Source organism: Protobothrops mucrosquamatus, unplaced genomic scaffold (genome assembly GCF_001527695.2).
Source record: "Protobothrops mucrosquamatus isolate PMUCROS unplaced genomic scaffold, P.Mucros_1.0 scaffold1896, whole genome shotgun sequence".
Taxonomy (NCBI): domain Eukaryota; kingdom Metazoa; phylum Chordata; class Lepidosauria; order Squamata; family Viperidae; genus Protobothrops; species Protobothrops mucrosquamatus.
In genome coordinates, this window is record NW_015388022.1 from 182,037 (window position 1) to 193,416 (window position 11,380).

Genomic DNA, 11,380 nt, shown 5'->3' on the forward strand with positions numbered 1-11,380 from the left:
TTTTAAATATCTGGGAATAGTTATTCCAAGGGAATATTTATTTATGGGTGCGATATATTCATGTTTTAGTTTGTTAAAAATGAACCTAAATCGATTGTTAAGAATCCTACTCTATTTGTATTTCCTTATTTCATGCCTTTACATTTTGTTGACTATTTCTTACTTCTTTTCTGTACGCTACATAGTGCTCCTTATCCTAAAATGGATATAAATATACCTATATTATATTATTAGGATATAATAACACTTTATGTTCATTTCTAGCTGTTTTCTTGAAATATTCTGTTTGTTTAATAAAATAAAACAATGATCCAATATCAAATTTAAAAACAGAAGGAGGTAAAATGCATCCATGAGAAGCCCACATGACTGAGTATAAAAGATTAAGTATAGCTGGCTAATCTTCTATATAAATAAAAATGTAAATGTTCGTTTGTTCAAAATCTTAAATCTCCGAAAGTTCTTCACCGATTGCTTTGAAATTTTGACACAACGTTGCATTCAAATACGTGCGTGTTTTTATATACCTACTATTATATAGATGTCACACCTGCGACAGGTAAAACATGCTCTTTAAAGCATAAAAACATGCTTTAATGAGCAACATCGTAGAAGCAACAATCTTGACAGGACCTTTCAAAGGTGAAGATGTCCTCATTCCTTGCATTCCTATGATTCCAACGGATATGCCATTTCAATTTAAGAGATTGCAATTCCCAATTCGATTGGCGTTTGCAATCACCATCAACAAAGCTCAGGGCCAAACTTTAGAATTGTGCAGTTTAGATCTAGACACGGATTGCTTCTCACACGGACAATTATATGTTGTGTGTTCTAGAGTCGGCAAACCAGACAATCTATATATCTGCACAGACAATGGAACAACAAAAAATATTGTATATCCACAAGCATTGTGAAATTAAACATATTACAAACATGCACTTTCTCTTTTCTTTCTTTTCCATTTAACCAGACTGAGCCACAGCAACGCGTGGCCGGGTACAGCTAGTATAAAATAAGACTGTTTCAAATATATCGTTTAAACAAGTCTACTCATATGAACAAATTGCAAAAAATAAAAGCATGAATTGATAGTGAAGGATGCCTGGGTGATGAGAAGTTCTGAATGTGAGACAGACCGCTTTTTGGTAGTGTCAAGAAAGGATTTTGAGGAAAAACACACGTGGAAGAAGAAAAGAGTAAAAGTAGAACTGCAGACAAAGGAAGTAAGAATTCAGCAAGAAAAAAGAATTATAACATAGACTGATCTTATAAAAGGATGAATAGAAAATAGAAATAAGGGCAAAAGAATATGGAAGCTACTTGAAATAGAATGAAAATTATGGAATACAAGAAAGAAAGTACCACCGAAGTGTATGCAGACATATACTATTGAGGGGGGAAACCACCACTAATTTCAATTTATTTCATTTTTTGTGAATACATATCCAGAATGTCAGTAATATAATAGCAAATGCTTGGCAACCTTTTATTAAACTGGACCTTACATGTTGGAAAATCTGAGAAACAGTGTCTATAATCTACATGCTAGAATCACTGTCAATATTTTTGCATCAACATTTGTTGGATAATAGCCTGTCCAAGATAGCAGGTGTTTAAATAGACTTCAAAATCTGCTAAACCTCACTGAGTATGGCTAGAGAAATGTTATATAAAATGGTATCATTATAAACTTGGTATTTGTCTGGTATGTATTATTTCTCAGATAGTTGTTACTAATTTCTTTCTTGTTTACATTTGACTCAATATTACATAATAGGGAGTAAAAACAATTTGATTTGTTGAGTTAGAAGCTTTATATACTTTATTCTAGCCGTGCCTAATTAAAAATATTACACTGTTGCAATTATTTCAGTAGAAAATAAAATAAAATGTAAATATGTCCTCAAGGTGCCAATGAAGAATCTCTTCCTCTTGGGATTTGGTGCCCTAAATTTCCCAGCTCATTTTGAACTCTTTCTTCCCACTAAGACAATTGTTCTCTTTTGAAGACAGCAGATAGCACAAGAGCAGGAAGTAACCCAAGATCAATTACTTACAAATATGTAGGATAATATCATCCATTACTTATGAATATATATGCTTGCAACATTTTTTTCCCTTTCCTGAAATGCATAATTATCAGTGCATCTTTTTTGCTAGCAGGGTGACTTATTTTGGTGGGGTCCCATACTGTATGTACTATTTATGCAAGAAACATTGCAATGAGCCTTATTTGCTTTGGGTCTGGGGTTTTGATTCCATAATGCTCATATAGTTCAGCTGTAGAAATATACTTTAACACTTCAAATTAATATTGTGCCTATTGATCAAAACATAAGAGCACAAGGGTTATAGTTATGAGAATTTTCATTTATTAAACAGAAATATTTTTGCATAAATTTTATACAAAAAGTAACTGCAAATTTTGTATAGACTTTCCACTGAAAAAAAAACTGAAAATTTATTTTAAAGTGTTTATTTTAAAAAATAAATTGACAGATAACACTATACTGCATGCTGAAAATCATCCCACATCATAGGGATTAGGGTTAGAATTTTTTAAAGACAAAATAAGTAATTTATCAAGCACAGTGGCTGTACAATTTGCAATGACAAGATGATCAGCCACAGTGGATTGCTTCCAAAGATAACATTTCAAAATGCCAGCTTCCAGAGACAATGCAAATAACATGAAGTATCTGTTTTCTTAAAAACTAACCATGGTTATCAGCAAGTAGTGTTGAATAGTCATCTAGGCTCAAGTCCAAGATATTCCAGCAACCAAAGGTAGTGAGATGCCAGAGTCTCTCAAGGCAATAATTACTTCTGGGATGGTATTAAATGAGCACTTTAAAGAATAATTAAATTAAAAGCAAATAGTCTTATAGCTTGTAACTGTATTAGAAATTCCTGTTGTTGGGAATCCAGTTATCTGAGAGCCTGGTTTGTGGTCAAGGTAATTACAAAGACAAAGCCTTATTCTCTGCATGCTTCTCTAGGTACACACCCGTGGACCTGGTAATATAGACATTTGGAGAATGCTTGGGATTCTCCTTTTGTTGGAGGACTGTTTAACTAGGGAGTGTCATCCATCACAAAATTAGTTATACAACATTATTATAAATTAGATTTGTTCCTATCTGCTGCAGTTTCTGGAGACTCCTCAATATAACCACATCCTCTTTTGTAGAAAACAGCTACTGGTTATTGCAACAACCTAGTGATGATTTGAATACGTACTGTAGGTCGTGATCTTAAAGACACTGATGTGAAGATGGGAAGCAATTTGATTGCAGACACTGACACAGTATCGGAGTAAATCAAAAAGAGAAAAAATCTAAAAGGATAATATAAACATATATGAGATTTGGACATAAAAACTTTGACACAATTTACTCTTTGGGTTTTGAACTCATTGTTTTAAACATTAGGATACTCTTTCAATAAAGCTGTATAGTTTCACAAGACAGAACTGCAAACCTATGTTGAAATCCCTTATCATTCAGATGAATATCTTTCATGATTTGGTTATAACATGGACAAAATATGGCAACTATTGTCCTGAGCACTTTGGAGAAAGGATAGGTTAACTATGCAGTAAATGAAATCTGTGACATGAAAACTCCAATAGTATCAGTGATTGAAATATCAGAGTAATTATCAACACTTTAATATCAACATGATCTTAAAAAACAAAAAAAGAATAAAGAATTTAAAAAACCATTAAAGAAAAAACTAAACCCCACAAGGAAAGAGTGCATTTTAAAAAAATTGACAACATGGCTAAAATGAATTATATTTTCTTATTGAGGATATGAAGAGAACTGCAAAATGTTATCTCTCTTTAGGAACACTGGCTTATTTTTAAAAAGATGAAAAAAAATATGGGTTGTATTTCCAATGCACATAGCTAAAGGAAAAGATTGATACCTGATCTAGGATACCCAGCTATGATTTCTCAGTATCAAACACAAGACTACAAGTTCAGCGGAATATAAATGTGTTTCTATTCTAAAAATTCTCCTTTCTCAAATTACAGATGACATTACTTTATTATGCAATTTAAAACATCAAACCACTTGTCATTTCCTGCTGTGGGTGAGTGTGTGTGTAGGCATGATCCAGAGATATGGAAAATTATACTGGTTTGTTTCTGGGTATGATTCAAGGTTCTGGATGCTTCCTTAAAGCTCTACACGGCATAGGGCCTGGGTATTAGAGGGCTTGGCTGTCTCCCTAACATCTGCAGGGTTGGTGCACTCTGGGTTCTTTCAATTAAACAATGTTAGCACTCAGTACTACAGAAACATGCCTTCTCTATAGCAGTGCCTGCCCTTTGGAACAAAGTTCCCCTTAAGATCCAGGTAGCTCCCACTTTGCTGTTGTTTAGAAGAATCATGAAGACCTGGTTCTTCACTTTATCGCGCTTGCCATCATTTATTTTTATATATTATTGATTTTATATATTTTTTTGCTGTTGTGAGCTGTCCAGAGTTGTTGAGAATGGGTGGCATACAAATTTATAAATAATATAATAATTATGAATCCAGCATTGCCATTAGAAAACCAAGGATATATACATGTATCTTAAAAATGCATTTGCCACTTACCAAGGCAATCCAAAGTACAATGTATTCGTCAATAAAGCTATTAAAATATTGGTCCAAGAACAAAAGTGCTGGACCTATGAATGCTGTGTCGTGGAGGTGCATCTCGCTTTTGGTCATATGAGCAACCTACAGAGAAAAAACAAGCATTTGTTATTTATAATAAGAATTAGTAATGTCTATGGAGGAAGGAACTACATACAGTACATTTGATTAAATGTTTCTCTTCAAGGACTGAATTATGGCCAGTCATAGGATAAACCTTGTTGAAGTGCCTCCATATACACTAATAATTCTGGACTGGCAGAAAAAAGAATAAACCTGCAATAGTGAAGTATTTCACAGAAAATTAGTTAAGAGCACAAGGAAATACTTACCACTAGTTTGTTAGTTATCTTAGCAGAAACAAACCCAAAAGTCAGTATATAGAGGCAAGGATGTTTTTCAAAAAGTTCCACAGCAGATTTCTTGTAGATCATGGCAGCTAATGTAATGACAGTTCCAATATGAAGAAATGGTGAAAGGACACTTGTTCCCTACATAGGAAAGAGATTTAATATTAATTTATAACGCTGGGCATATAACATAAATACAATTGTCAGCATTTCAGAGCACACTTTGGTCAAACATACATACAGTAGTGGCCAAAATTGTGGAAACCTTTTGGGAAAAGTGTACAGTAGAAATGCCACCATTGGTTAAGTTTCCACCAATTTTTCTTCTAATTTCTTTACAACTGTAGCCTTGTTCACTTAGTAATACTATTTTACATCGCTTTCTGGGCAACCAGTCAGCTCTTTGCACCATTACTTTAATTTTATTATGTTTTACAAGCTCATTAAATGAAAGGGGGGAAAAAAAAAAACCCAACTTGATAGCGGTCACATAACACACTGACAAATGTCCTTCTCTCAGCTTCAATACATGACATCAATAACTGAATCCTACTGTGACCTGATTGGTTCATTGCCAAAACAAGATGATGCCTGATTGGCTCTCTAAACACTCATGCTCATTGGCTACAATCAGATGAAGGAAAGCTACCTGATATCAATCTAAGCAAGTTGTGCTTCCTTTTTCTGGTTATTTGGTATAACTTTTCATAGGATACAGTACAGATAATTGAACAAACTATGTTGCATTACATTCTTTATTAAATTATCTTTCCATTGATACATAATTTTATGGTACTACTCCAAAAAAAGTGGTGTTATTAGCCATCAAACCTCAAAAATAAACTTTTCCCAAAAGGTTTCCACAATTTTGGCCACTACTGTACATATATACATACATACATACTTTTAATAACTAAATCTCACTGAATTTTTTCAAAGTTAATGGAGAACTAATAAGAACTATATTACCTACAATATTTAGTTAAGATGCAAGGAATGAATAAGCATACATTCATCTAATTTATTTAATTCTGCAATTTAAAGATAAAGTTGATCAGTTTTAAAAAGACTCTGAACAGAATAACACTAAAGAAAAAAAGAAAAGAAAAACAAATAATCAACTCAGAGAAATGATTGAACAATGTGTAGCTAACACAGATGGCTGGGTGAGAAGCTACCAATCCAAGCCTGGCAGTGCAAGTCACTTTCTTTAGTTTATATGCTAAAGGAAGAAGGGTCCTGAGGAGAATACAGTTTGGGAATGGAAGGTCATGTTTGAGGAGGCTCAGAAATTTAACCTAGGAATATCTCCCTCTATCCAGAGGCAAAATTATGACTATATTTATAATCAGAGAAGGCAAGGTTTGGTAAATATGTTCCAATATGAAATGAACTTGTTCATAACCAATTTTAAATTACTTAAGTAATAAAAAGTTACTATATCATGTTTTCTTCATATTCCACACCTAGATACAATATCTCAGAAGTGTAAATAAAGGAGAAAAAGTAAATTTAAAAACAAAAAGAGGTTGTTGGTGGCAACAGGATAAACAGATCCTCTGAGGACCTTCAAGAATTAATAACACTGACTTTAATTTTGAAGATAATAGGAATACAATTTTTAATTTACATTGTTGGTCTTTAAAGGGCTACAAGCCAAACTGGACAATTGTATTTGACTTTTGTGTGATTATAGAGTGGGAGAAGGAAGATTAAAGCAAAAAAATGGATGCCTTAAGTTGCTCTGAAGTTTGAGGTGGAAAAAACCCTATTCAATGAAATTGGTGGTTTTGTTGCTGGATTTCAACAGTGCCATCAGTAGACACCCTGGAGATTGCAGAGCAGATTGTGGGAGGCACTGATAAAACTCAGCTTATCACCTGTCTACACTTTATATAGAGAATGGTGGGGTAACCTAAACATTTCATGTAATTCCCAATATACAGTGGTGTTTAAAGTTTGTGAAGCCTTTTGAATGTTCAATGTTTTGGTATAAAAGTGGCCTAAAACATTATCTATTTTACACAAAATCCTAAAACTTAAAGAGTACACAAGTGAACAAATCAGCCAAAATGCTATACTTGTTCACTTATTTATTGATGAAAATCATGCAAAGCTACATATTTGTGTATGGTAAAACTATGTAAACTTGCTTTAAGTAACTGGTGTGCCCTCCTTGGGCAACAATAATTGCAACTAAATGTTTCCAATAACTGTTGATCAGTCCTGCACATCACTGTGGAAGTATTTTAGCCCAAACCTCCACATAGAACAGTGTCAACTCAGGGATGCTGGTGCGTTTCCCTCCAAAACGCTGACTTCTTTTTGCTTTAACCATTCTTTGATTGTGCAATTTCTATGTTTTGGATTATTATCTTGTTGCATGACCGACTTTCTCTTGGTCATGAATTTATGGATAAATACCCTTATTTTCCTGTAGAATTTGCTAGTACAATTCAGACTTCCATAAATAATGGAGCCATCCTGGTTCAGAGGCAGCAAAGCAGGGCTCAATCATGATATGACCACCACCATCTTTCACAGATAGGATAAGGTTTTTATGTTGGAATGAAAGCTTTGCCTTTTTGCCAAACATAACGCATTTCACTTAAGCTAAAAAGTTCTATTTTGATCTCATCTGTCCACAGAACATTGTTCCAATAGCCTTCTGGCTTATCAATGTGGCCTTTCACAATTTTTAGATGGGCAGCAATGTTCTTTTTAGAGACTAGTGGCTTTGTCCTTAGAATCCTGCTATGTACCATTGTTTAGTATTCTCATATTCACCAATGCAAGGGAGGGCTTTAGTTCCTTAGATGTCACTCTTGGGTTCTTTGAGGCCTCTGAGTGGCCTCACACACTTTGAGGCCTCACACACTTTGCTCTTGGTGTGATCTTGGTTGTTTGTCCAGTCTTGAAAAGAGTAACAAAGTGTGAATTACCTCTATTTCTATCCAATCTACCTGATAATGGATTGGAGAGTCCAAACTCTTTGGGAATAATTTTGTTACCTTTTTCAGCCTGGTGAGCATCAACAATTGTTTTTCAGAGATCTCGAGAAATCTCCTTTGTTTGAGCCATGTTGTGAAGATGAGACTTTGATACTGGTACCCAGAATTTTCTTTTCTTTAAATAAGGCAGGACTTCCTACACTCACACCTGATTATCTTTCCATTGACTGAAATGCCTGACTCTCATTTCCCCTTCAAATGATCTGATAATCCTAGAGGTTTGCACATTTTGCCAAACACAAATATATAGTTTTCAATCATCTTTCTAATTAAGTAAATGAACATGTGCGTTTTTTACTCATTTGTTTAACTGGGTGATCTAGTTTCAAGATTTGTGTGGAGAACAGATAACATTTTAGGTCATACATGCAAAACACTGAACATTTAAAAGGGTTCACAAATCTTTAAGCACCACTGTATCTATTAAACACTCATCTAAATTAATACAAAATCTGCTCCCAAGACAACTGGTCTTAGTTTATTTTTTAGAAAATCATCAATGGTGCTGAAGTAGCCTAAGAAGTGTGGACAAACAAAAACTGCTGTTTTCTTTAATCTGATTGGAATGTTTTACCTTATGAAAATGTATAAAAACTATTATAAGACAGTTTGAAATTTGCAATAGAAAATGATGCACCTGCAGAACCAGATGCAAAAAAATATCTTTTCTTAGTCACTTTATTATGTTGGAATTTTTATTTCAATATTCTTACCTTTTACTTGGTAATGTAGTGAAAGTTCTTATTAATTAGCTTTCAAAATTTCTAAAATAAGATTATTTTATTTTAAATCATATAAAATCAGATTGATCAAAGTAATTTTGCTTCAGATCCTGTCTATCTGAGAATGCCATCTGATGAGAACTAGGAACTAGGAAACTAGGAAATGGATATTTTTTATTTCAAACCCTGTGCCTGACCATAGAGATCTAGTCTACCTCTTCTGTCTGAAGTTTGGTTTTTCATCTAATCCAGGAGATGTTGTGAGTCCTCGCCTGCCAGCAGATCCAGCAGCCAAGTCAGATGAATCGGATGAGGGGGAAGGGTTGCCTGGGGTCACATCGGAGTCTGTGGAAGGCTCTGAGGAACACGAAGACTATCCATCAATTGGTGCGGCAGCAATTAGATAAGGCCAAGGCAGATTATAAGAAAGTTGCCGATCAGTCATGACGAGATACGCCTGCATTAGCTGTGGGAGATTGGGTATGGCTGTCAACCAGGCACCTTCTGTCAGACCGGCCTGCCAAGAAACTGGACCACTGGTACCTAGGCCCTTTCCCTATTAAAGCCATCATTAATCCAGTCGCTTATCGGTTAACATTGCCACATTCGTTACAGGTACATCCGGTCTTTCACCGGTCCCTCTTGGTCTCAAAACAACTGGCGTGTCCGCTCTGCCAATCAGAATGTCCCTCACCGGAACAGTGGGATGGAGACAGTGCTCTGGAGTATGAGGTTGCCAATATTCGAGATTCCTGTTGGTTGAAAGGCCAATTCCAAGATTGATTGAGTGGAAGGGCTATGGGCCGGAGGAGTTCACCTGGGAGGACGCGACCACTGCACATGCTCCTGCGTTGGTGACAGCGTTCCACAAACAATTCCCTTCACAGCTGCATCCGGCCCGTCAGACCCGGGGGAAGGGTCCTGCGGTGAGGGATAGTGTTGTGAGTCCTCACCTGGCCAGCAGATCCAGCAGCCGAGTCAGATGAATCGGATGAGGGGAAGGGTTGCCTGTGGTCACATCGGAGTCTGTGGAAGGCTCTAAGGAGCACGAAGACTCAGAGCTAGATGTAACACCGGGCCCATCTACTCATGCTCAGGCAGAGAGACAGCTAGGTTGGGGGCCTGAACTGAGTGAAGATGAAGAGCAGCTAGGGCCTGTTCCAGATGCACGGATGCGCAGGGAGGAAAGGTGTGCAGGCCAACGGAGGATGGTGGGGCGGCTCTCCAGGAAAAGTAAAAGACTCTAAGAAGCCACGCCCTGGCTGGATTATAAAGAGGAGAGGGCGTGGGAGGGGCTGGTTGCCAAAGGCAAACATTCATGCTACAGCTTTGTGCTTCTGTCATTGGATTTCTTGCCTCAGGATTTTTGGATATTTAACCAGATTTGTCGGCTTTATGTGTGTTTGAGTGACTTAAACCTTGAGCATTCCAGCAGAGAACTCAGAGACGTAAATCTTGTTTGTTTCAATAGCTAAATAGCTATTCAATAGCTGGTTGGAGTTTTGTTCCATAAAAGCCGTGTAAAAATAAAAGGGGTTTATCTTACCAAGTCCTGCCTTGTTCAATGCAAAGGGGTTTTTCCTCATGAGTAAGCGGTTGAGCAGTATTCGCGTAGGCTGGGACAGAACAGGAGAAGGACATGCTTTGAATGTTCGGATGCATTGGAAAACACAGAATTTTGAATTTTTAAAAATCTGTTATGATGCTGTTGAGAATTTATTATTTTAATGAGTTAATTTTTACTGAGAGTTTTTTGATAGCCCCTATGAGCCTTTGGAAAAAGGCAGGAAGGCAGGCAGACAGACAGGAAGGATTACACAGAAGAGAAAATAGAAGAACAATGTATACTAAAAATACAAAAGAAAACAGAAAAACACCTACTGCTATGGTTGATCCATTTTTGCCAACTCCACCTGTGAAGATCACACCAAAGTAGTTTGTACAAGAGAATATGGTTCCTGCTACTGTACAAATAGCTGGAAGTATTTTCATGTGAATGTTTAACACTGGAACCTTAACAAGAAAGGAAAAATATTAAAAGTTTAAATATTTCATGTTAATTTTATTTTAGATTTAAATGAACTCAATACATTCCACTTTTCTAAATCTGTATCCAGGAATTTTTTGGAACAGGGGTTTAAGAAAACCCTTGGAGTAAATTACCTTTCAGAATTTTATTTATAATGATTGAAATAATAGACCTACATGTGACTATTATTTCCTACAAAAAAACAAATAATAACTGAATAGAAGGACCAAACATTTGAATGCCTATTTTGGCATAATCAGGAACCAAGATTTAATTAAGTTATAATAGATATTGTCCTTGAAGTAAGAAATGGCATAATGAAAATAATTGACTGCATATGTTCAGGGAAAATAGCTGCCTGAAATCAAAGAAGATAGTCAGAACTATATTACTTGTAAACATGATGATTAATGGATAATAATAATAATTGCTTCACCTATAATCCTTTACATTATCCAATTATTGTTAATTTCACAAGAACAAGAATATTGCTTTATGTCACAGTACAGTAATATTAGCAATGGCTCTGTGGAATTTTAGACCAGTCTGAAGATAACTAACCTATGCCTTTCTACACACAAAACATGCATTTAGTCTTTATAGACTAAGTAAT

At 35.6% G+C, this 11,380-nt stretch overlaps 1 protein-coding gene across 1 annotated transcript; it reads right to left on the reverse strand.

The window, feature by feature from the left end:
- Positions 1-2,390: 2,390 nt before the first annotated feature.
- Positions 2,391-10,751, reverse strand: LOC107294287 (choline/ethanolaminephosphotransferase 1; the record flags this gene model as incomplete). Its single annotated transcript, XM_015823509.1, is given in 4 exon segments — positions 2,391-3,340; positions 4,614-4,739; positions 4,988-5,146; positions 10,620-10,751. Coding segments are annotated over 4 exon segments (537 nt in total), but the record flags the coding sequence as incomplete, so codon positions are not given.
- Between the last annotated feature and the right edge of the window lie 629 nt (positions 10,752-11,380).